The sequence below is a fragment of the Triturus cristatus genome, chromosome 3_2 (genome assembly GCF_964204655.1).
Source record: "Triturus cristatus chromosome 3_2, aTriCri1.1, whole genome shotgun sequence".
NCBI classification, from domain to species: Eukaryota; Metazoa; Chordata; class Amphibia; order Caudata; family Salamandridae; genus Triturus; species Triturus cristatus.
Window position 1 is genome coordinate 1135757899 of NC_140584.1, and position 21477 is coordinate 1135779375.

Genomic DNA, 21477 nt, shown 5'->3' on the forward strand with positions numbered 1-21477 from the left:
ACTATCCAACACTTACCCTACTGTTGCACCCCCTGGAGTTAGAATAGTAATTTTTACCCCTACACTATCCAACACTTACCCTACTGTTGCACCCCCTGGAGTTAGAATAGTAATTTTTACCCCTACACTATCCAACACTTACCCTACTGTTGCACCCCCTGGAGTTAGAATAGTAATTTTTACCCCTACACTATCCAACACTTACCCTACTATTGCACCCCCTGGAGTTAGAATAGTAATTTATACCCCTACACTATCCAACACTTACCCTACTGTTGCACCCCCTGGAGTTAGAATAGTAATTTTTACCCCTACACTATCCAACACTTACCCTACTGTTGCACCCCCTGGAGTTAGAATAGTAATTTTTACCCCTACACTATCCAACACTTACCCTACTGTTGCACCCCCTGGAGTTAGAATAGTAATTTTTACCCCTACACTATCCAACACTTACCCTACTGTTGCACCCCCTGGAGTTAGAATAGTAATTTTTACCCCTATACTATCCAACACTTACCTTAAATGCAATGTAATATTATGCGTTGTAATGGTATGCGTTGTAAAGGTAGTATGCGATGTAATGGAATGCGTTGTAAAGGTAGTTTTTAAAAATGCGTTGTAGTGTCATGCGATGGAATGGAATGCGTTGTAGTGGATGTTGCGTTGTAAAAATTGCGTTGTAAGTGCATGCGTTGTAAAAGTATGCGTTGTAACGTCATACATCCCACTGCTTTAGCTTATACCATAGGATCCCTCTGTTGACTTGATCGAATTCAGCTTTAACATTGATGAAGCATAAAAACATGTTCTTTTGTTATCGTAAGCTTTTGTCAGCCATTACACCGAGCGTGATGGTGCCAGTGCCTTGTCGGTTGATGGGAATTATTTTATTACTCTCGGACCAGCTTATTAGATCTGCCAAAATTAATGAGGTGAAATACTTTGCTTCAGCATCAATTAAAGATATCAAATGGTAGTTGGCTGGGTCAGTTCGGTCCCCGTCCTTAAATAATGGATTTATTATTGAGCCTCTTCAGCTGTCTGGCAGGCGGTTTACGGTGCTCACCTCATGAAACAGGCAGGATAACGGTACCGCCCAGAAATTGGGGTCTTGCTTGTAAATTACCTGGGGTATGCCGTTCGGGCCTGGGGCGCTGTCTAACCTGCCTTTGGCTATAACTTTGGCAATTTCGTCTTGGGGTAGTGTATGAATGAATGTTGTATACTTCCAAAGTCATTGGAGGTCTTGATTGCGATATACGATTTGTCCTCCTGTTTTTGTGTTCCTGCCAACTCTATTATTCATGAATGTTTGTAGTTCTCATTCATATTTACACATGTATTCCAAGAAATACTACATTATTTGAAAGTATATTGCAAATGTAATCATAATTTGATTTATTCATGCTTTCCATGTATTCTAACACTATATGTGCACTTATAACCATGTATTGAAAGTGCAGATTGAAAGTGATTAACTAAAGTTAGCTTGAGTCGGCCTTTACTTATTATGAAATGTGTTTTTCCTTGGTTTGCATTGCATGTCTTTTCCTTTGCATGAGCGTTTTCGTGATTTCATAGAAAGGAGCATTCTGTATTAGAGATAGAGATGCCTGAAAAGAGAAATCTTAGCAAGAACAGGACGATGTAAGGAGCAGAAGAAACCTCCTATTCATTGCGTACCAGAAACGGAGGGTGCCTCAAGCATGTCGCAACTGCCGAGGTCCATGGGATGAAAAAGTCTGGAAATGTTGCCATCGTACTATGTGGAGCTTAACACCATTGGCCCTTGTAGGGGTGTGGACAGAGATATGGCTGCAATTGGAGTATCTGTGTGTTTTAATTAGTGTGCCCTGTTGACTTCAGAGCAAATTCCTTTTGACTTTGAGAGGTAGAGACCTCTCTGCTTCCTTCAGTCCTTGCGGGTGTGCTGATTTATGCTAACACTGATTTCCCCTTTTTGAGAAGACTTCTACTGGTGTTTTCACTATGCTGACACCTTCTTTCTTTTATCCTTAACCCCTTCAGTGCCACGCCCTTTCCCCCTCCTGTGCCGGGCGTTGCACTAGTGGGTGGGGTTCATGACGAGATAGTCTCGTCATGGGCACAGCGCAACCGTGCTCCATGACGAGACTATCTCGTCATGGGCACTGAAGAGGTTAAATCCTTTGAGATCCTCTATTCTAAATCATTCCCATTCTAGCTTAGAGCTTGGATGATCCTTAAATCTGTTCATGTTTAGAAAGGAAGATCGGAATTTCTTTGAGGAACCTGTTTCTTGGTATCTGTGTTGTTGTGACTGTGTTCTTTATATGGCTTATGTTACTGAGACTGAACCTATTCTGACGTTTCAGCTTGCCGTTATGATTCTGTATCTTGATAACATGACCTTGAGATGCACCTATATTGGATTGATTACTAATTTGTAATAAACCTACTAAACTTTACCTTACTTTAGGTTACTTACTTTACCTACACTGGTCCTCATTGTGTAGCCAAATGGGTTTTATAAAAAGTTAAATTGTTGTTAACTCCCTTGGCTCTCCTTCAACTAGAAAGATCCATCGGATGAAGGCTGACGTCCGCTTCCAAGTGCACCCCCACTGCTCTTGTGCCAAGCTATCAGAGGGGTAAGCATAGGTCAATTTGTGGTTTGCTTGTCTTTCACCCTGACAAGAATTGTGGTTGCTGCTTGAGGAGGGTTTTACTCACCTTAACCAGTAACCCAATTTCCTACAGTGGTGATAACAGATGTTTATTGTTAATGAACTCAGAGAAAGACTTACTAACACTTTGGACACGCTTTGCATCACAAAACTGACGCAAACCAGTACACAATGTATCTTTGGGTTTTACTTTCCAGTTCAAACCCTGATTCCAATGCCAGCTCAGCCTGAGAAATGGACCAGAGAAGCTTCAATGAAATGTTGGCAAACACGAAAGCTCATTAAAAGAACTACATGAATATGAGCAAAGCCTCCCTAATGTTTCTTTCATTCATACACAAAGAAGGAGAACAGGGTGTATACTGCCTATATGCTTAGGAGGTTTTGTAGAGCATTGCATGTCACACTTGTGGCTACTTCAGAGCTCTATCTCGTCTGAGCATGGTGCAGTGAGGGTGTCAGAGTCTGATCTGTGATGGAGGTCCCATTCTGATCTTTCCCATCACAGACCCAAGCACAAGAAGTTAAGTTAAAGAAGTGCTAGAAACTTCTGTTTTCACACCCTTCCAGAACTGCATGCAGTTGGACTTTCCCTTTGGACTTGGAGTAATAGCCTGCATTGCTGCCTCCCACCCCGAGGATTGTTTAGGCGTCAGAACCTGGTGCTTCCGCTGAAACCGGAAATCAGGACAATGATGGATAAACAGAGGGAATAGAGAAACAAATTAAAGAATATATTTTCAACAAGAAAGGGTTTAAAAAAAAACTGTACATTGGGGAACTTGGTGCACAGCCTTTTAATGTAGAGGAAACAACTGTTGCAGAATGGGTTTATCAGAATCTGTTTCTTCACATGATTGTTTTCCACCAAGATCACACAGAACATAACACTGCCTGCCTATCAGTAAACATCATAAACCCGAATCATAGTTCTCCTCATTCCAGTCAATTCTCTTCAAGATTAGGGGTGGGCGGAATTTGCGAAATTGACTTCCGTAAATTATCGCGAAATTACGCAAAATCTCCGCGAGCATGCGGAACTTTCGCGAAGATGCGGAGATTGCTTTTCCCGCCCGTTCGCGATGTGTTTTTGCGTGCTTGCGGGGAAATATATCTCCAACTTGCCCATGCGCGCTAATGGGCGCGGCCATCTTGCTCGCGATGTCTATTTCCTGTTCACGATCACAATGACGTGTTCGCGATCGCAAACTCTCGCGGGATAGCGCGACCGGCTACCAACAATCCAACATCTTGTGGCGCGTGTGAACAGATAGGAAAACTCGTCGGCGAACGCAGGGACCCGGTAAGCCGCGACCGCGTGCGCGAGAACACATTTTTAAAGCACGAACAAGAAAAATACTTCCGTTTCGCTGCAGATTGTGAAAGTTTTGACATTTTCGCGCTCTCTGCAAAACGCGAAAATGTCAAAATATCGCAAATTCCGCGAGCAGAACTAAATTTACTGCCCAGGCCTATTCAAGATGGCCCTGCCCCCCAGATGGACATTTCACCAGGCGAGTCCCATAATCAGTTTATGCCTACATCACCGACACAGAGCAAAATCGCCTCTTCCTCCAGCGAACCCCCTTCACATAACAAGAAACAAACATCATTGGAGGTGCAACACTTGGGAGGGAGGGAAGAAAGATGACTGGGAGGAGAAGGACTGTGTATCAGAGTAACAAAATGTACCTGAATGTAATGTTTTCATTACACCCCATATGTCTTCCTCATCCTACTCATTACTCTGTGAAGAAATCACTATTACCATTGTAAATAGATACTGCACACCCACAATCTGATGTTATTAGAGTTTATTGAGATCAACAATAACTTTGTTGCTGACTTGTCACAGCTGACCCAAAGTTATTCCTCAAGGATTCAGTAAGGTCCACCCTATAATGCTTTACAAACATGTGATGAGATGACCAGGTAGCTGCCCAACAGATCTCCTGCAAGGAGACTCCAACATCTTCTGCCCAAGATGCTGAAATCACAGTCATGGAACAAAACTGGACATTGACTCATGGAAGTTGCTCGGGATACTGCCCGACGTACCCGTCTGCACAGCCCATGAAGGAGACTTTTTCCCATTAATAACTGAAGCATATGCCACAAACAAAGAATTTGAAACTCTAAAATCATTGACTTAGTCCAAATAAATTGGTATGGCCCTCTTTACATCCAAAGAGGAAAGAACCTCTAACATCCTCTTGTGACTGAAAGACGAGCAATACTATCGTCTCAGAAAGATGAAATCTGGAATGCATTTTTGGAATTAATCTAGGATCTGTCTTCAGCATAATACTATTGGGGAAAAAAATTAAGTAAGGGTATGTAATCGCCAGTAACCCTAACTTTCCAAATCTTCTTGCCGTTATTATGGCAATTAGAATAGATACTTTTGCCGACAACCGAACCAATTTAGGACTCTCTATTAGTCCTAATAGATCAGCCTGCAATACTCTTAGGACCACAGGCAAATCCCTAATGGCGACTGGTATTGAAAAGACTGGATTTCTCAACTTAAAACTCTTTAATAGCCTTGAATCTAAAGGTGGTATTTGGGCAAAATCGCCAGGCAGCTCTCTAAACGCCCATATTGCAGCCCACTCTGCAGCCAGCGTAGATGGGGCTAAATCTTTCATGATACCAACCCTTAAAAATGTCAAGACCCAGAAAGGATCCCATAAGATGGGATCCTGGTTTTAGCTTAGACTCCACTTCCTAAATGAACCCCTCTGCTTTCTTTATGAGGAAAGGGTTGACGACTGTATGTTGAGGGCCATATGTCTTGAATATCCCAAGTTTTGAATACTTAACCTCTCAATTTAATTCAAGCCATGTATTATGTTATGGAACTCAACTGAGTGCCACATAATACTATTAAAAACATTTGCAAGAAAACATATCAATACCATCTAAAGATAAATTGTTTCATCCATTCAAAATGGACGCACAGGGATCCATAGGTGACCTTCAGATGACTTAAATCTATGTAATTAATAAATCTAATACAAAACTCATTCTCAAACATGTACAACCTTATTGAGAGCAAATATGCAATATCAGTACTGAATACAATGGTCTACTATAAAGTGCCCAGATCTTATATGGTGTAAATACGCAAACAATAATCAATTTACTCAATTCAGTACAATGCTCTGGACGATATAAAATATAGTACACTCTATATGAAAATGCAAGGAGTAAAAAGTGCAGATGAGCAGATAAAGTAATATAGAAGCAAAAGAGAAGTATACCTGTCTCTACAAATAATAATGTACCTAAATCCGATTACATCTGTCGAGCATCTGACTTAAAGCACGGCATGTAAAGTATTAATTGAGGTTACAATCGTGTGATAAAATGTACTGTCTTCTGTAATTCGAGTAAAAAGCAGGAAATTATTACACATATAATTTCAACATTTAAAACACATTTAAAAACCCTTAAAAATGTGTTAACATTTTTGTGAAAACCATTTCAGTTCGGGGGGGGGGGGGGTGGGAGGGGAGGGCAAATAGACCTAGGTGAGCCTCAACTGCAGTAGTTATTTTATGCTTTAGAGAGAAAGGCATGCAAAGTGAAGGGATGGACATATGGGAATGAAATGGTTTAAATCATGAACATGGTTTAGGCAAAACTCACAAAACCTCTCATTCCAAGGTATGTCTTTCCATCTTCGAGTGATGACTCATAGCGAAGCCGATTTAGCTCTAATAACAACATTATTCTATGCACTCCTTGTGTGTATTCCGTATTCTGGCTAGTCTCAAACATTTTCAAAGCTTTTATATAATTAGAACAAAGTGCACTTCTTCCTTTCAAGCTATGAAAAATGTCAAGCTTTAGCGCAGCTCGGACAGAATCTGTTTCACTACCCAATAGACTGATCCCCTACCTCAGGACGGCTGCATTAGAAAGCACGATTGTAGAAGGTAGTCCAAATTCGAGCCGTAGGGCAGACGGAGAAGCTAAAGAATTCAAAGTACAGGATGACGTCTCGCTCTCCATGAGCCACAGATGAACGCCGTCTCATCATCCTGCTTCCACACACTATGCCTGCTCTGAAAGATATTCAAGTGGATCCCCACCGAGTTCAGAACAACGGTCACCCACGCATTCATCAGTAGAAGAATTGACTACGGCAACACACTCTATGCTGGCATCACCCAGCAACTCCTCAAGAAACTGCAGAACATTCAGAACGCCTCCGCCAGGCTCATCCTCAACATCCTCTGCCATAACCACCACACCAACCACCTGAGAAACCTCCACTGGCTCCCAGTCAAAAAAAGAATTACCTTCAAGCTCCTCATACATGCCTGCAAGGTCCTACATTTTTTGGGAAACAGTGGTCGTTGAGAAAGGTAAGGTGAAAGGCACAATAAATATAGAATGAAATCAATACTATACTGATACTGTCCAGCCGGACAGTAAGATTTAACCAGTAATATTTGCAAAGATCAAGTGAAACACAAATCAAGTGGGACACAGTCCTGCATCCACAAGACAAAAGTCAACAACAATTAGTAAAAGAAGAGCGATCAGGAAAAGCAAACAGCTTGTTTGTGAATTTGAAGGGTAAAACAAGTGCGATAGTTAACACAATCGTAACGCATTTTATACAGATAAGTTTGTGTGCACGGTGTCAAAACAGGTCGACCACGTTTCAATCCCTCTTAAACAGATACTGGGATCATCATCAGGACAAAACCAGATAATTGCCTGAAAGACATACAACCTTTACAACAATACAAAGAATAAAGGGAAAAAGTTGAGAAAAAAGAAAAGAAAAGAAAAGAAAGAATTGAAAATGTGATGATTGACAGGGAAGTCTACCTTCTATGCAAAATTCAACCGGCGCGGTGAAAAGGTGAGTGTATGCATTAACATGAAAAGAGAATGGGGTGTGCCTTGTAGGTGATGCTGGATTAGATGTGCGTGAAAGGCGCCATACGGGAATTGCGGAATTCTATGCCCCCTAACAAGGAGGTGTGGATGCCATGCAGATAAGTATCAGTATGGTATTGATTTCATTCTATATTTATTGTTCCTTTCACCTTACCTTTCTCAAGGACCACTGTTTCCCCAAAAATCATTGCTACCCAAGGTCCTTGGCTACCATATTGGGTCCCCTTGTTTTGTTCAAAATATACAAGGTCCTACATGACACGGGACCTGTGTATCTCAACCACCGCCTTGCATTCCACACGCCCACCAGAGACCTCTGCTCCACCCAACTGGCCCTGGCTACCGTTCCACGTATAACTAAGACAACAGCCTGTGAAAGATCCTTCTTCTAATTTGCAGCAAAGACCTGGAACACCATGCCTCTCCCCCTCAGGCAAACACCGTCACTGCCCCAATTCAGGAAGGACCTCAAGACCTGGCTCTACAATTAAACCACAGCGCCTTCAACAGACCAGCGGCTCCCCCCAGCCCCTACCTTGAGACCCTTACAGGTGAGTGGCTTTACAGAACACCTGATTGATTACCTGGGTGAATTTCATTCAGAATTTTGAATTCTAATAATGTATGATAAGTACCGTCTGTCTTCAGTAAAAGACCAAGATTGAATAGCACCTACTTCTCTTCTGGTGATCTGGAACTGGCATAATTGCTTTTTTGTGTGATAACTTTTGTACTTCTAGCTTTATTATCTGTTTCTGTACCTTGTCTCTTGGTAATGGGGGTAGGCCAGAAGAAGTCCTACAGAGGACATTCCTTAGAGGTTATCCAATATCCTTGTTTAATCATCATCAGAAGCCACGGATCCGAGATGTAGTGGCTCCATTGATGGAAGAAATACTTTAATCTTGCTCCAACTTCCATATAGACATTTATGTCTCTGGTCCTGATTGGGAGTATTTTGCGGTTGGATCTTGTACGCAAATGTAGCCCCCACCATGGACCCAGCCATAAAAAGGGATGCCTGTTGATGAGTCTGTGACCCTTGCTTTTAATGTAGCCCCCACCATGGACCCAGCCATAAAAAGGGATGCTTGTTGATGAGTCTGTGACCCTTGCTTTTGGAGAAAAGATTTATTCCATCAAAAAAGCGTAAACAGCTTTAGGATTGTCTTCTTCTCTGCAGATTTTGAACCATTTCATTCAGTTCTTCACTAAAGTGTTTGGGGCCTGCAAATGGCAGTTTATTTACCAAGGACCTCTGATCAGAGTTTGATTTCCATGGGTGAATCCACAGAATACATTGTCCTGCCCCTGCAGCCCTACGCGAAGCGGTGGCTGCCCAAAGACTATCAAAGGTTACATCTGGTAGAAACAACAGCTTCATCTAGGCCAACACCGGAGTAGGCTCTCCACTCTCCTGCATGATGTTAGAACTTCTGGAGTTCCTTTATAAGAACCTGAGTGGCGTATGCAGTGTATGCACAGGTCCTGATGCCAAAATTTAAAAACCGCAAAGGTTATTTTCAGGGCAACTTCCACTTTCCTGTCCACTACCTCTGGAAGCAAGGATACCTCTGATGCAAGAGAAGAGGACAAGGCCAGAAAGTTTAAAATAGTATTTACGTATGACCTTTGTGGTAACTTATCATCGAAAAGTTTAATGAGATATCTTTTATTCAGGATTCGTGGAATGCCTGTTTTATCCTCATCCGTCCGCTCTTTAAAACAATGATATCCCTTATCACATCGTGTAGGGGTAACTTATCAGTCGTTGGCCCACTATACTGTGCTAAAATCACTCTCTTCCACCTGAGGTTTCTGTTAAAAAACTATGACTTACTGGATATGCATAAGCATATTCTGTATGTTTTTGCTAGGACATATTTTCCTTTTGGGCAACTGTCCTACTCATCATCAGGCTTAAATCTCTGTCTCTTGCTCTGGCGTTCACTCAGAGCAGCGCCCACTTCTTGTTTTATCATCTGCTGGAGGTCAGTTCTGGAAATCCGGAGGACCGCCTCCTCCTTTTCCCGTTCCTCCATGTTGCGTTGCTTCTGAAACCTCTTTCTCCCTTCCATCTCAGACACTCAGAGTTGTGCTATAGCAGTGACTTCCTGGTTTTTTTTTTAGGTGCTTGGTAGGCAAACCTCGCTGAATGCAAGATCTGGCTCGCAGAACACTAAGCGCAGCCTTACCGAAAGGACACAGGTAGCAAGTGCACTCCATCAGGCTTAGGAAACCAAACAACGGGTACCAAACAGCCCACTTGCACCACATAGACCGCTCCCTGTGCCATCCCAGCACATGAGCAGGGAGCGTGCCTGTCTGATGAACATAAGAATACCATCTGCTCAGAGACCCGCTGTGAGAAATCGGGTTACTGGTTGAGGGGGTGAAACTGTACTCAAGCAGCAACCACAATCCTTGTCAGGGTGTGTCAACCCTCTGATATATTGGCACAGAGCAGTGGGGCATAACTCAGAGGCAATGTGAAAAGTATTTATGCAACACTTCAGACAGTAATAAAGAGGCAACACAACACAAGAAAAAACCCTCACCAATTAAGGAATGTAAAGGAAACTTTAATAAATAATTTGACACCAAAACAACAAAAATCCAATCAGTAGAGTTGGAGTTATGAATATTTAAAAATGTAAGTGAAAATGGTGCCAAGAGCGCCACTTGTGGCTAGTTGGCTGTATATGACCGGGAGAAAGTCCCAAGTTCAGGTCGACCGAGCTGGAGCGCCGGTCAGATACAGGGACCGGGGTAAGCCCCGCTGAAAAAGTTACCTTTTTAGTCCAGTGAAAAGAGCCCCGTTTGTGGTGGAGGGGGCCACGAGGAGCAGGAAAGTGTCACAGACGATCGTTGTTTTAGCACAAAGTGAAGGACTGTTATCATGGATGGGTGTCGCTGCAGTGCAATATCCTGTTGTCATTGGGGATGGTCCAGCCGGAGCTTCGCATAAGCACTCCCCATGAGCAGTCAGTGCTGTAGTGTGAAGGGTCCTGTGATGGAACTTTGCGTTGGCGGGCAGTGCGAGCTATGCCAATGGGCCTGTTTGCGGTTGTGAAGAGCCCAAAAACTTCTAATTAGCTCCACTGAGGCCACCCCAAGGGCCCAGGACCTGAGGGGCACCACTTGGGGGTGAGGGGCTTGCTCCAGCAGGATCTGGGTGCTGGTTCAGGTGGTTGGGAGCCTATTATGTCCCAGTATAGAGCTTGAGCACATTAACACTTGTTAGTTGTGGTATAGTGCACAAAGTCCCAACAAAAACAGATCGGCAAAAAGAATTGAGAAGGAAAGACAAAAAGTCTGCAGATTACCTTGCAGAAAGGGCAAAGTTCAACAGCCGGTAAACATGTCATTTGTTATTTTACATTATGCTAACATTACTTGGTATAGTGCAGCAAATCAGCCCTGAAGGAATATCTTGGCGCTTTGCTGAAGTATAGGTTCAGAGGAGCTAACTAAAACAGCCAAGTTTTCAGGAGTTTTTTTATTTTACAGAGTTTTATATAGCGCGAACTTGACCCGAATAAGGTATCAGAGCGCTTTACATAGCACCAGTTGCGTTACTTGAGGACACTTTTTTTTTGTTAAGCATGGGGAGATTACATGATTTGCCCAGAATCACAGGATGTTCAGCATCATTGCCGAGACTCGAACCCAGTTCCCTGGATTCGAGGTCGACCGCCCTAGCCATTAGGCCAACTCCTCTCCCCTCTTTTTAAACTTTCCCAGTTGAGTACACAAACGAATTTGTAGTGGAAGTTTATGTAGTAATCTCTCATATGTATATTGACAATTGTACTACTTGCATGTGCTTCTCCATGGTCACTGTGATGTCAGTGCCATGGTGATGGAATGTTATACTTTGAATGTCCAGGCTGACCAGTTGGTTCCTGGAAGCTGTGGAGTCAGACAGACATTAAATCTACCTGCTTCATGTAAACTGTCTGCAGCGTGATTACTACAAAATTGGCGACGAGTTTAGCCTCTGTCTCCACCCACGCGTACTAGGGTTTACCTAGTGAGGTTAGACATTTCTAACTTCGTATTTTCTAAAGTCATCTCAATCAACGTCAAGACGACGAGAAGTAGACGACATTGAAAATACAAAAGAGGCCCGTGGCAAGAGTGACGACGTTTGTGGCAAGCGACAATGTTTAGCTAGTCTCCCAAAGTTAAACGGACTCTCATCTTCTCAATACAAACGGAGGTGTTTGTGGTAAAAAAGAGGTGGTCGTGTTACCTTCTCTTGCGTGATCCTGACGACTCGCTCTTCCATCTTTGGCAGCGGACATCGAGAGGCTCCGTACAGTCCTGCGTGAGTCCTGTTTTGCTTTTCCTTCTTGGTTCCTGGCAGTGGATTTCCTTGTGCTCATTGACACTGTTCCGCCGCTGCCCAGAGAGGAGTGATGACGTACTGGAACGTACGGTAGGAGTCAGCGGAGTTATGACGTACTGGAACGTATGATAAGATTCAGCGGTGCCTGACGAACGCACGAAGTGTTCCCGGACTGCGCATGCACGAGGGAACGAGGAGAGTTCTGCGTCGAGCGTCAAGCGTCACCGCCTGAGAGGAATCCGTTGTTTCTTTTGCTGTGTCGAGCGTCAAGTGTCATCACCTGAGAGGAACCCGCTGTATCTATTGCTACAGTGAAGGGCGTTCAACGTTGGGAGTGTAACCGAAGTCTGTTGCGTGGTTAAGTACACACTGTTACGTGTTTTTTTTAGTAACTATTCAATCTGCAGGAACAATTTGGGAAAAGTGTCTGAACATTGGTATTAATATATTTTTCATCATTTTTTGCCTCTTTGACATTTTGTTGCAGAACCGGGAGCAAGTAGTTTGATCATTTTTTACTTTTTACTGCAAGGAAAAGGCTGTGCCAACAGGCAAAGGTATACAAGAATGCTGTGTTCTTTGGGGGTTTGAATGTGTTGTACCCTGACATTATCTTATCTTTATTTATTTTCGCAAACGTTCATTTAATTCGAAAAAAAAAGGAAAAGAAAGGATGAATGTTTTGGATTGTCATTTGTTTTAAGCTATATAGTGAATTAGTTTGTTTAGACTTGTAAATCTAGTCTAGTACATTTGTTGTGTGTGTTTTTTTTAATAAGGCAATATGCAAAATGTACAAGCTCCTCCTCCCTTTTTACAGCTTCCAGGAGATCCCCCAGTTAAGTGGAAAATTTGGCACAGAGCTTTTGAAAAGTATCTTGGGGCAATTGGGGGTTCGAGATTCAGTGCTGAGAGGAAGAGATTTATTCTTGAACACAATTTAGGATTTGAAGGACAAGCTGTACTTGAACATCTACCTCCGATACCTGTAGTAGTAGGTGAAGAGGTTTTGAATGAATACGATCAAGCATTAAAAATGTTAGAAATACAGTTTGACGTGGAAAGCAGTTTAGTTGTATCCAGACATAAGTTTTTTACCAGGGTACAAGGAAGTGGAGAAAGTATAGTTTCTTATGTAGCAGCACTACGCATTTTAGCGTCTGAGTGTGAATTTGAACATTTTTGTTCACAGTTAATACGTGATCAAATTGTAGTTCATTGCCGTGAAAAGAAGGTACAACAGAAATTACTCACACTAAAGAATCCTTCTCTAGAAGAGACAATTAGTATTGTGAAAAGTATAGAATTGTCTGAGAAATCTTCAAATGAACTTAAACCTGAAAAAAGTACAGTCAGTGTGGTAAAAGAAATTAATGAGGAAAAAGGATCAAAAGATTCGAAGGAGAGCAGTGATAAAAGTAGAGTCAGCAATGATCAGAGAGCTGTTAGATTTTCTCAGAATAAATTAGTGTCAAGCAAATTAGGGAAGAAAAGCAATTATGCGAGGAACGTGTGTAATAAGTGTGGTTTCCCTTCGCATTTTCCTGATGCACGGGTGTGTCCAGCCAAGAATGCTATGTGTCGTAAATGTGGGAAACCAGGTCATTTCGCAAAAATGTGTATCTCTCGTGGGAGTGTAAATGCAGTTTATGCGGAAGGTACGAGACAGGATGCTTGTGATGAGGTTATTAGTTCCTTAACAGATTTTGTGGTGGTTGTGAAGGATGATTTGGAAGACTGTGTTGATCCGGTGGTTGATATTTTGGTTGATGGTAAGTGCCTTAAATTATTGATTGATTCAGGGGCAAGAATGACTATGATAACAGAGGAACTTTTTGAGGAAGTTTGGGGAGATAAGCCTCTGAATCCAAGGGACAGAAGCCCCGTCTCGTATGAAGGGAGACGCATTGACTTGAAAGGGTTTTTTGATGCTTCGTTGGTTTTCGAGGACAAATGCATTCAAGGGAAAGTCTATGTAGCAAAAAAAGGACTGAACATTTTGGGGTGGTACCATCAGGGATTGTTCAGAATGACGCTCAGACCAGGGACTCTGGAGAAAGTTTCTATTGTGCATGATGAGCCTAAAGATTTGGGGTTGGGTCCTTGGTTGGGTAAGTTTCCTAAAGTTTTCAGTGATAAGTTAGGATGCATCACAGGATTCAGGCACGCAATCAAAGTGAAAGACGGTGCTTTACCAGTGAAGCATAAGTTACGTAATGTTCCGTTTAGCATCAGAGATGATCTTTCTCTCGAACTCAAAAGGATGTGTGAGAATGGGGTTATCGAACCAATTGAGTCGTCTTTGTGGTTGAGTCCTTTGGTTGTAGCCAGGAAGAAAAATGGCAGTCTCAGGGTCTGCATTGATTTGCGCAGCCTCAATAGAGAGATTTGGGTGGATTCTCATCCTCTACCACGCATTGATGATATTCTTTCAAAGTTTGCTGGAGCTAAGTGGTTTTCCAAGATAGACTTAGCGTCAGCTTATCACCAAATCGAACTGGATCAGAACTCCAAACATTTAACTGCTTTTGTGTCTCCAGTTGGGACTTTTCAGTTCCGGAGGATGCCCTTTGGGTTGGCTTCGGCGGCGGCCGTTTTTCAACGGGTTATGGAGAAAGTATTGGATGGAGTCCCAAACACAGTAGTGTTTCAGGACGATATTTTGGTGGCCGGCAAAGACAAGATTGAACATGATGAGAATGTGTGTAGGGTTCTAAAACGGTTAGAAATCAAAGGGATAGTAGCGAATAAGCTCAAATGTACGTTTGGAGTGCAATCAGTAGAATATTTGGGGCATTGTATTTCAGGCGAGGGTATAGTACCTAGAGAGGGTTGGATTGATGCAATATCCAATGCACCTTGTCCTGGATCTAGAGATCAGGTATCCTCGTTTTTGGGGATGTGCGAGTTTTATGCCAAGTTTATTCCAAATTTTGCAGGGAAGACGGCCAACATGAGAGAACTATTGAAGAAAAAAACAGTTTTTTGTTGGAGTGCTGAGTGTCAGATTGAGTTCGAACAAGTAAAAAAAGAATTGGCTACTTGTCAAATTCTTACCCCTTTTGATCCGTTGTTGCAGTGCACAGTATCGGTGGATGCTAGTCTTGATGGCTTGGGTGGCATGATATCTCAGATCAAAGAAGGGAAGGAGTATACTGTGGGGTTTGCGTCCAGAGCTTTAAGACCAAGTGAAAAGAATTATTCAGTCATTGAGCGTGAATTGTTGGCGTGTTGCTGGGCGGTCGAGCGTTTCAAGTGTTTCATTTGGGGGAAAACGTTTAGACTACTGACGGATCATAAACCGCTAATTCCTATATTAGAAGGAAAAGTAGTAAAAGACCACACGCCTAGGATTGCTAGGTTGAGTGCGAAATTGTTGCAGTATAACTTTCTTGTTGCACATATTTCAGGCGGCAAGAACACAAGGGCTGACTATTTGTCGAGATCACCCTTACCTCTAAAAAATGATGAATGTGATGTAGACATAATGGATGAGTGCATCATCGCAGCTGTTGATGCTTGTTGTATTGGTACTTTTTCTGAAAGTGATTGGTTTCGGGGGATGGAGTCTGACAATCTTCTCAAGAGAGTAAAAGAACTCATAGTGTCGGGGTGGCCTAAGGAAAAACCCCTAGACTCTGATCTTCATCCTTTTGCAAAAGTTGCTGATGAACTTTGAGTAGAAGAAGGTGGTATGATCATGCGGGGAGACAAGTTTGTGCCCCCAGTGTCTATTAGGAATCGTATAGTTGAGTATGGCCATGAAGGACATTTGGGTCAGACCTACACAAAAAGAAGGATTAGGGCGGTTTATTGGTGGCCTTCCATGGATCAACAGATTAATGATGTTGTAGAAACGTGTTTGACGTGTTGTACAAGTGACAAAGTGATAAAAGTGGCATCACCGCCGGTACAGCATATTGACAGGCCTGAGGGTCCTTGGCTAAAATTGGCCATAGATTTTGTTGGTCCTTTCACCATTTTGCCCAATAAATATAAGTTTGCTCTGGTGGTAGCAGATTATTTCAGCAAGTGGTGGGACGTGCATTTTATGACGGATCCTAATTCCAGAGAGGTTATTAAGTTTCTTCAGGCTCTTTTTGGTAGAGAAGGATTTCCTAAGGAAATAATTTCGGACAATGGGGTACAATTTACATCGAAAGAGATGTCAGATTTTTTGTCTCAGTCAGGTATTACCCATCGACGTGTGGCTCTATATCATCCTCAAGCCAAAGGGTTAATTGAACGCAATAACAGAGTGTTGGTGGAATGTATTCAATGGGCTGTATCGGGTAAGGTGGACATCATGGAGGCAGTCCAGAGCATGTTGTGGGCTCATCGAACGACTCCCAACCCTTCAACTGGATCTAGTCCCTTTGCTTTATTGCGAGGGAGGGAGGCTTCCTTTTATATGTGTCCAGCTTGGATGAAAAAATGGGAAGTGTTGTCCAAGAATTGTGGAAGTGGTGGTAACAAGGGAAGTGTACGTGGTTCTGTTGCTGAATCTGGAAGAGATGCTGAAGTTTGCTTTAATGGTAACAAGGGAAGTGTACGTGGTTCTGTTGCTGAATCTGGAAGAGATGCTGAAGTTTGCTTTAATGGTAACAAGGGAAGTGTACGTGGTTCTGTTGCTGAATCTGGCAGAGATGCTGAAGTTTGCTTTAATCCTAGGATTAAGATAGGGGATTGGGTTAGGATTAAATCCCCTTTGCATACTCCCAAGGGTCTATCCAAGTTTGGTTCACCAGTTAAAGTAGATGCAGTCTCACGTTTTGCCATTAGAGTGAATGGGAAAAATTGGTGGAATCTTTCTAGAGTCTACAAGGTTCCAATGAAAGTGGTAACACGGTTGGGTTTAGGGTCAGATGATTTGAGCCAAGCTCAACCACAAGTGGGGGAGGAGTCGTCGTTTATGAAATATGTCCCTCCACGAAGAAGCAATAGGACAAGTGTTCCACCCAATCGTCTGGATCTGTAGTGTTAGTTTGGGGGGAAAAGCAATAGGACAAGTGCTTCACTCAATTGTGTGTTTTGAACTATGGGGTTTTGTGGGTTATGCCCTTATGTTTGCTGTTTTTTATTTATATTGTACTTTTGGGAGATATTATTTATGTGTTTTAGTCATGTTAAGTTATAATTTCTGCATGTTTTTTATGTTTCTTTTTGTTTTATGATTTCTTGAGAGAAGGGAGATGTTGTAGTAATCTCTCATATGTATATTGACAATTGTACTACTTGCATGTGCTTCTCCATGGTCACTGTGATGTCAGTGCCATGGTGATGGAATGTTATACTTTGAATGTCCAGGCTGACCAGTTGGTTCCTGGAAGCTGTGGTGACAGACAGACATTAAATCTACCTGCTTCATGTAAACTGTCTGCTGCGTGATTACTACAGTTTATTCCAGTAGAGGTGAGCCAGAAAGGAGAATGACCTCCCGCCAAATCAGGAGATACGAGTCAGTGGGATTTGAAGTAAAACTTTGCCAATGGATCGCAGTAGTCTGGTGGGGAGATGCAATCTAACTCTATGATGTAAGTATATTGGGGCATGACCATTCAAGGATTTATGAGGAAGGCAACATATCTTAAAAATTAGCCTTTTCCTAAAAGGAAGCCAATGCAGAGTGTAATGCAGGAGCAGAAGGGGAGCCAGGCTGAAGGTTGCACGCAAGTCTGGCTGCACGATTCTGCACCACCTGCAATTTGGACAGTAAAGTTTAATTTGCACCTAGGAGTAAAGAATTACCATAGTCAAGACGACTTGTGACTAATGCTTGATCTAAGCTTTTCTTAGAGTTGGGGGGTGGGGGGGGGCAAGGGAATGCTTTTTTCGAAGATGACGAATGAGGGTGTTATATTCTCAGCACTGAAAGTTCTTTCAATCAATTTTCCTTGAGTTCTAAATACCCCCACAGAGTCGACCTGTGAGCTCTGCAGACTTCACCCAGAAATGATTTGCCTGTCCACCTGCCCCTTCCTCTGGGGTCTCTTTCAAGCGTCCATTTACTCTTCCCACCCACCTCTCTAGAGCATATCTGAAACCTCGACAGCTTTCACACTGTGACCCCTGCCCTTCACTCCCTGTCATGGCCACCCCTCCCCAAGCTTCCCTCCGGAGCCACCGCCATCAAGGATTTTGCACTTTGATCCCCACCTCCACCTCTACCCCACCCCAGCCACCACCCACTTGGTTCTGTCTGAGGTGTCTAAATAATCTACACACTTTAACACCCCCACCCCACTCAAGACGGGTGCTTTTTCTCTTGTCCCCAAATAACAGTTTCAAGGCGCTTCCAAGTGAAACAATTAAGCGGAATAAAAGCAAGCAACAGTACTGCAAAGTAATTGACGTCTGAACACACTAAAACAAGACCCATCACCCGCCCTAATAGTTTTGACACCGAATAGCAACTATTATCAAGTGCCTGTAAATGTTTAACTCTAATCAGAGCCTGTAATCGAGTCCTCCCAGGGGCAGACATTCTTCCCACGTGGCTTCGAGGTGTTACATCTCGCGAGTCTTAAAGTCGAGTATTTTTGGCACCACTGAGGGGTTTGGCGGGAGCTGGGGGTGGTGGGCGTTACAAGGGGGGGAAGCTGTAGACTGCTTCTACGCGCTATATATGTACCCAATCCCTGGTGGCCCTCACGCTCATGACGTTCTGGACACCATCCCCCCCACTGTGCCCATCTCAGGAGTATTGATGCCAGCCCATGCTAGTGGCATACTGGCATCTGCATGTGAAAGGCTCTCTGTGCCCCTCTCAGCCACTGGCCTGTTTCACCCTTGCCCACAAGAAAAAAGCCAAGAAGTCAAGAACGTAAGTTCTATTTTTCATTGTAGAAGTTTGACAAATGGCCCTGTGACGTCATCAAGGCCACTGGAATTATATGATTGTTCTTACTTGCCACACAATGCTCCATCCACTGCATAATTTGAAGAGTTCACCCAAAAGAGATTTTGTGTCCTGCTCAAACGAATCAAAAGGTATTAAACACCGGGTGCTGCATGTAAAGCTCAGCGGTGGCCACTCTTTGGTAAAGTTTAACCCGTCACCTTTCAATTGGAGAGTGCTGTATATTCAGGTGCTCAGATGGTACTAATGTGCACAGCTTTGCCCCCAGACACTTTTAACAGTTGCTGAAATGTCAATAAAAGACTGCTACATCATACACATAGTTTGCTGTGCTTAGCCTCATAATGTCTCTTGTGCATTGGTGCTCCGCTGCTGCATAGTTTCAGTGGCCCTGCGTATAAAACCACCCACCAGTCCTGCCTTTGTCAGATGGCTTTTACATTTTGACAAAGGTATGGGGTCCATTTGAAAGATCTGCTAGCTTCCCTTGATGAACCTAGGCCTGGGTGGAGTTCGCGGAGTGCAGAATTCCGGGGACTCCGTGAAGTGATCTAAAAACTCTGCAGTGCTAAGCGGAGTATTGCAAGCGACGGAGGGCATGCGGTTTCGTTGTTCATGCTGATTTTTAGCACCTGGTGTTTGCCCCACGCTGGAAAATCAGCGTAAACTGCAACACACGCAGCGCCAGAGGGTACGGCTTCTTTCTGCCACTCAAGTAGATGTTTTACTCGAGCGTCAGCGTCCTCAACGCAAACGGAAGGTTTTTCAATGCGAGCGGTAGCGACCGCCCGCGTCCGCCCGCGACCGCCCGCATTGAAATATCTCGCCGGGAGGTGGTCTGGAGTAAGATTTTCCTCACTTGCGCTCGCCAAGTAAACGTTGGCAAGGGTGAGCCAGGAAAATACTCCGCTGTTATTTTCGGAGCTCCACGCGCCACGCAGAGCGTGAATTGGTGAAAAACTCTGCAAAGTCCGCAAGCCGAGCAGAATTTCATGCCCAGGCCTACTGAAAATCCAAAGCACACACAACTCACATATTTCGTGAAGGTTCACTCTTTCATTGATATCTTGGATGAAAAAATGCATTAGCAACGCAAATCGTTTTGTCTTTTGTATAGTGAGTGGTAAATTTAATACAGAGCTTCATTCACATCACAAGAAAGGTACAACATGGGCCGCAGCGGCGCTATCCCCCCTCACCCACAGTCCAGGTAACTGGGATCGCCAGGCACACAGCCGTGCGCCTCTTCAAAAAGACTTTGAAGAGCGCGCACTAGGCGCTGTGCAGTCCCAAACCCAGCGCTGCACATGTTCAACACGTTGAGGGCCGCCAGTGACCACAACAAAGCAAACTTCACTCTGAACCGGACCTCGAGTAGAGCATGTCTTTATCTGAGCAATGGGGTACCACCTACCTTGTCTTGGGGACCGCCATCCTGCAGGGCCACGCAGGTTCCTAGATTCGGGGGTTTGTCGGATGATGAGAGAGCGCTGCTGACGCTGCAGTCTCTCTCTTAGTCGTGCCACACATGCTGCTCTCCAGAGGCTGCCTGTCTGCTGATGTCTCTCCTACTCCGTCTCCTGAGGCTGCCTGTCTGCTGATGTCTCCTACGGCGTCTCCTGAGGCTAGCGCACTGTGTTCTCTCTTACTCTAGTTACTGCTCAACGCTTTGCTGCCCCCGTTCTCCGAGTGCATGTCTCGAGTGACTATTCAGCCTTTGTGTGTCTCGGTGCCCCTGCCTCTTTGGCCGTTTCTCCTCGAGGTGTCTTCTGCCAGTGGTTCTTCTCGCGGGGACCTCTCTGTCACGAGGTATGTCTCTCTCCACGCTGGTGCCTCGGTGCTTGTCTCTTGTCTGTCTCTCTCCACCCCCTGTGTGACAGCGTGCCTTCTTGCCCTCCGTCTTTTCTTTTATTTGTCCCTACTCCCTGGCTTTCATCTTATCTATTCCTTTTCTTTGTCGTCTCTTCTCTGTTGCTCTCCGCGTCGGCTGCCTCTCTACTACTCTCTTCTGCGGCTCTCCCCTCTTTATTTTTCTCCTCTGTGCCTCTTTCTCGTGTGTGCTTCTCGCTCCGCCCCGTCTCTCCCCCACTGTATCTGTCACTTCTTTCTGTCTGTTCTCAGCCCCTGTGTCTCCTCCTCCTTGCTGTCTCTCTTGCCCCTTCTATGTCTCCTCTCTCAGGGCAGGGGTCTTCTGTGCCTGTCTCTCCTCGGTGCCTGTCTCTCCTCACAGTCGCCTCCTGTTACCCTGCATGTCTCCAGAGCGCCGCGCGCCGCCGCATTCTTCCTCATTCCTCTGCCAGGGCCTTCCAGAAAGGGGCGGGTGTCTCAGGAACTTGCACGACTCTCTATTAATCACACTTCAATCTTTCTGCCTTTTCCCCTCTCGCTTTCTCCCTCTTCACCTTTCCCTCCCTCTACACATCTCCTTTCTTGTTCCATTTTCCCTTCCTTCTGTTCTTCCTTCTTTCTGTTTATTTCATACTTTTTCGTTGTTTCCTACTCCTATTTCTTTTGCTTGTGTTTTTTTCTCTTCACCCCCTTCTATTTCTTTCTTCGTTCTTCTCTATTTCTTTCTATCGCTTATTTTTTCTTTCCTTTATTCCTTCCCTCCTTCTTCCTCGCCTTCATTCTCTTCTTTTGACTAGCATCTTTTTACAATTTCTTTCTTTTTTCCTTGTTCT

General features: G+C 43.9%; 1 protein-coding gene across 1 annotated transcript in view; it reads right to left on the reverse strand.

The window, feature by feature from the left end:
* The window catches only part of LOC146859261 (ICOS ligand-like), a 406586-nt gene extending 385472 nt beyond the window's left edge, over positions 1–21114 (reverse strand). The window contains exon 1 of the mRNA XM_085649952.1: positions 20211–21114. Coding sequence (XP_085506078.1) covers positions 20211–20230 — 20 coding nt within the window. The 5' untranslated portion in view covers positions 20231–21114. The remainder of the gene's footprint in view (positions 1–20210) is intronic.
* Between the last annotated feature and the right edge of the window lie 363 nt (positions 21115–21477).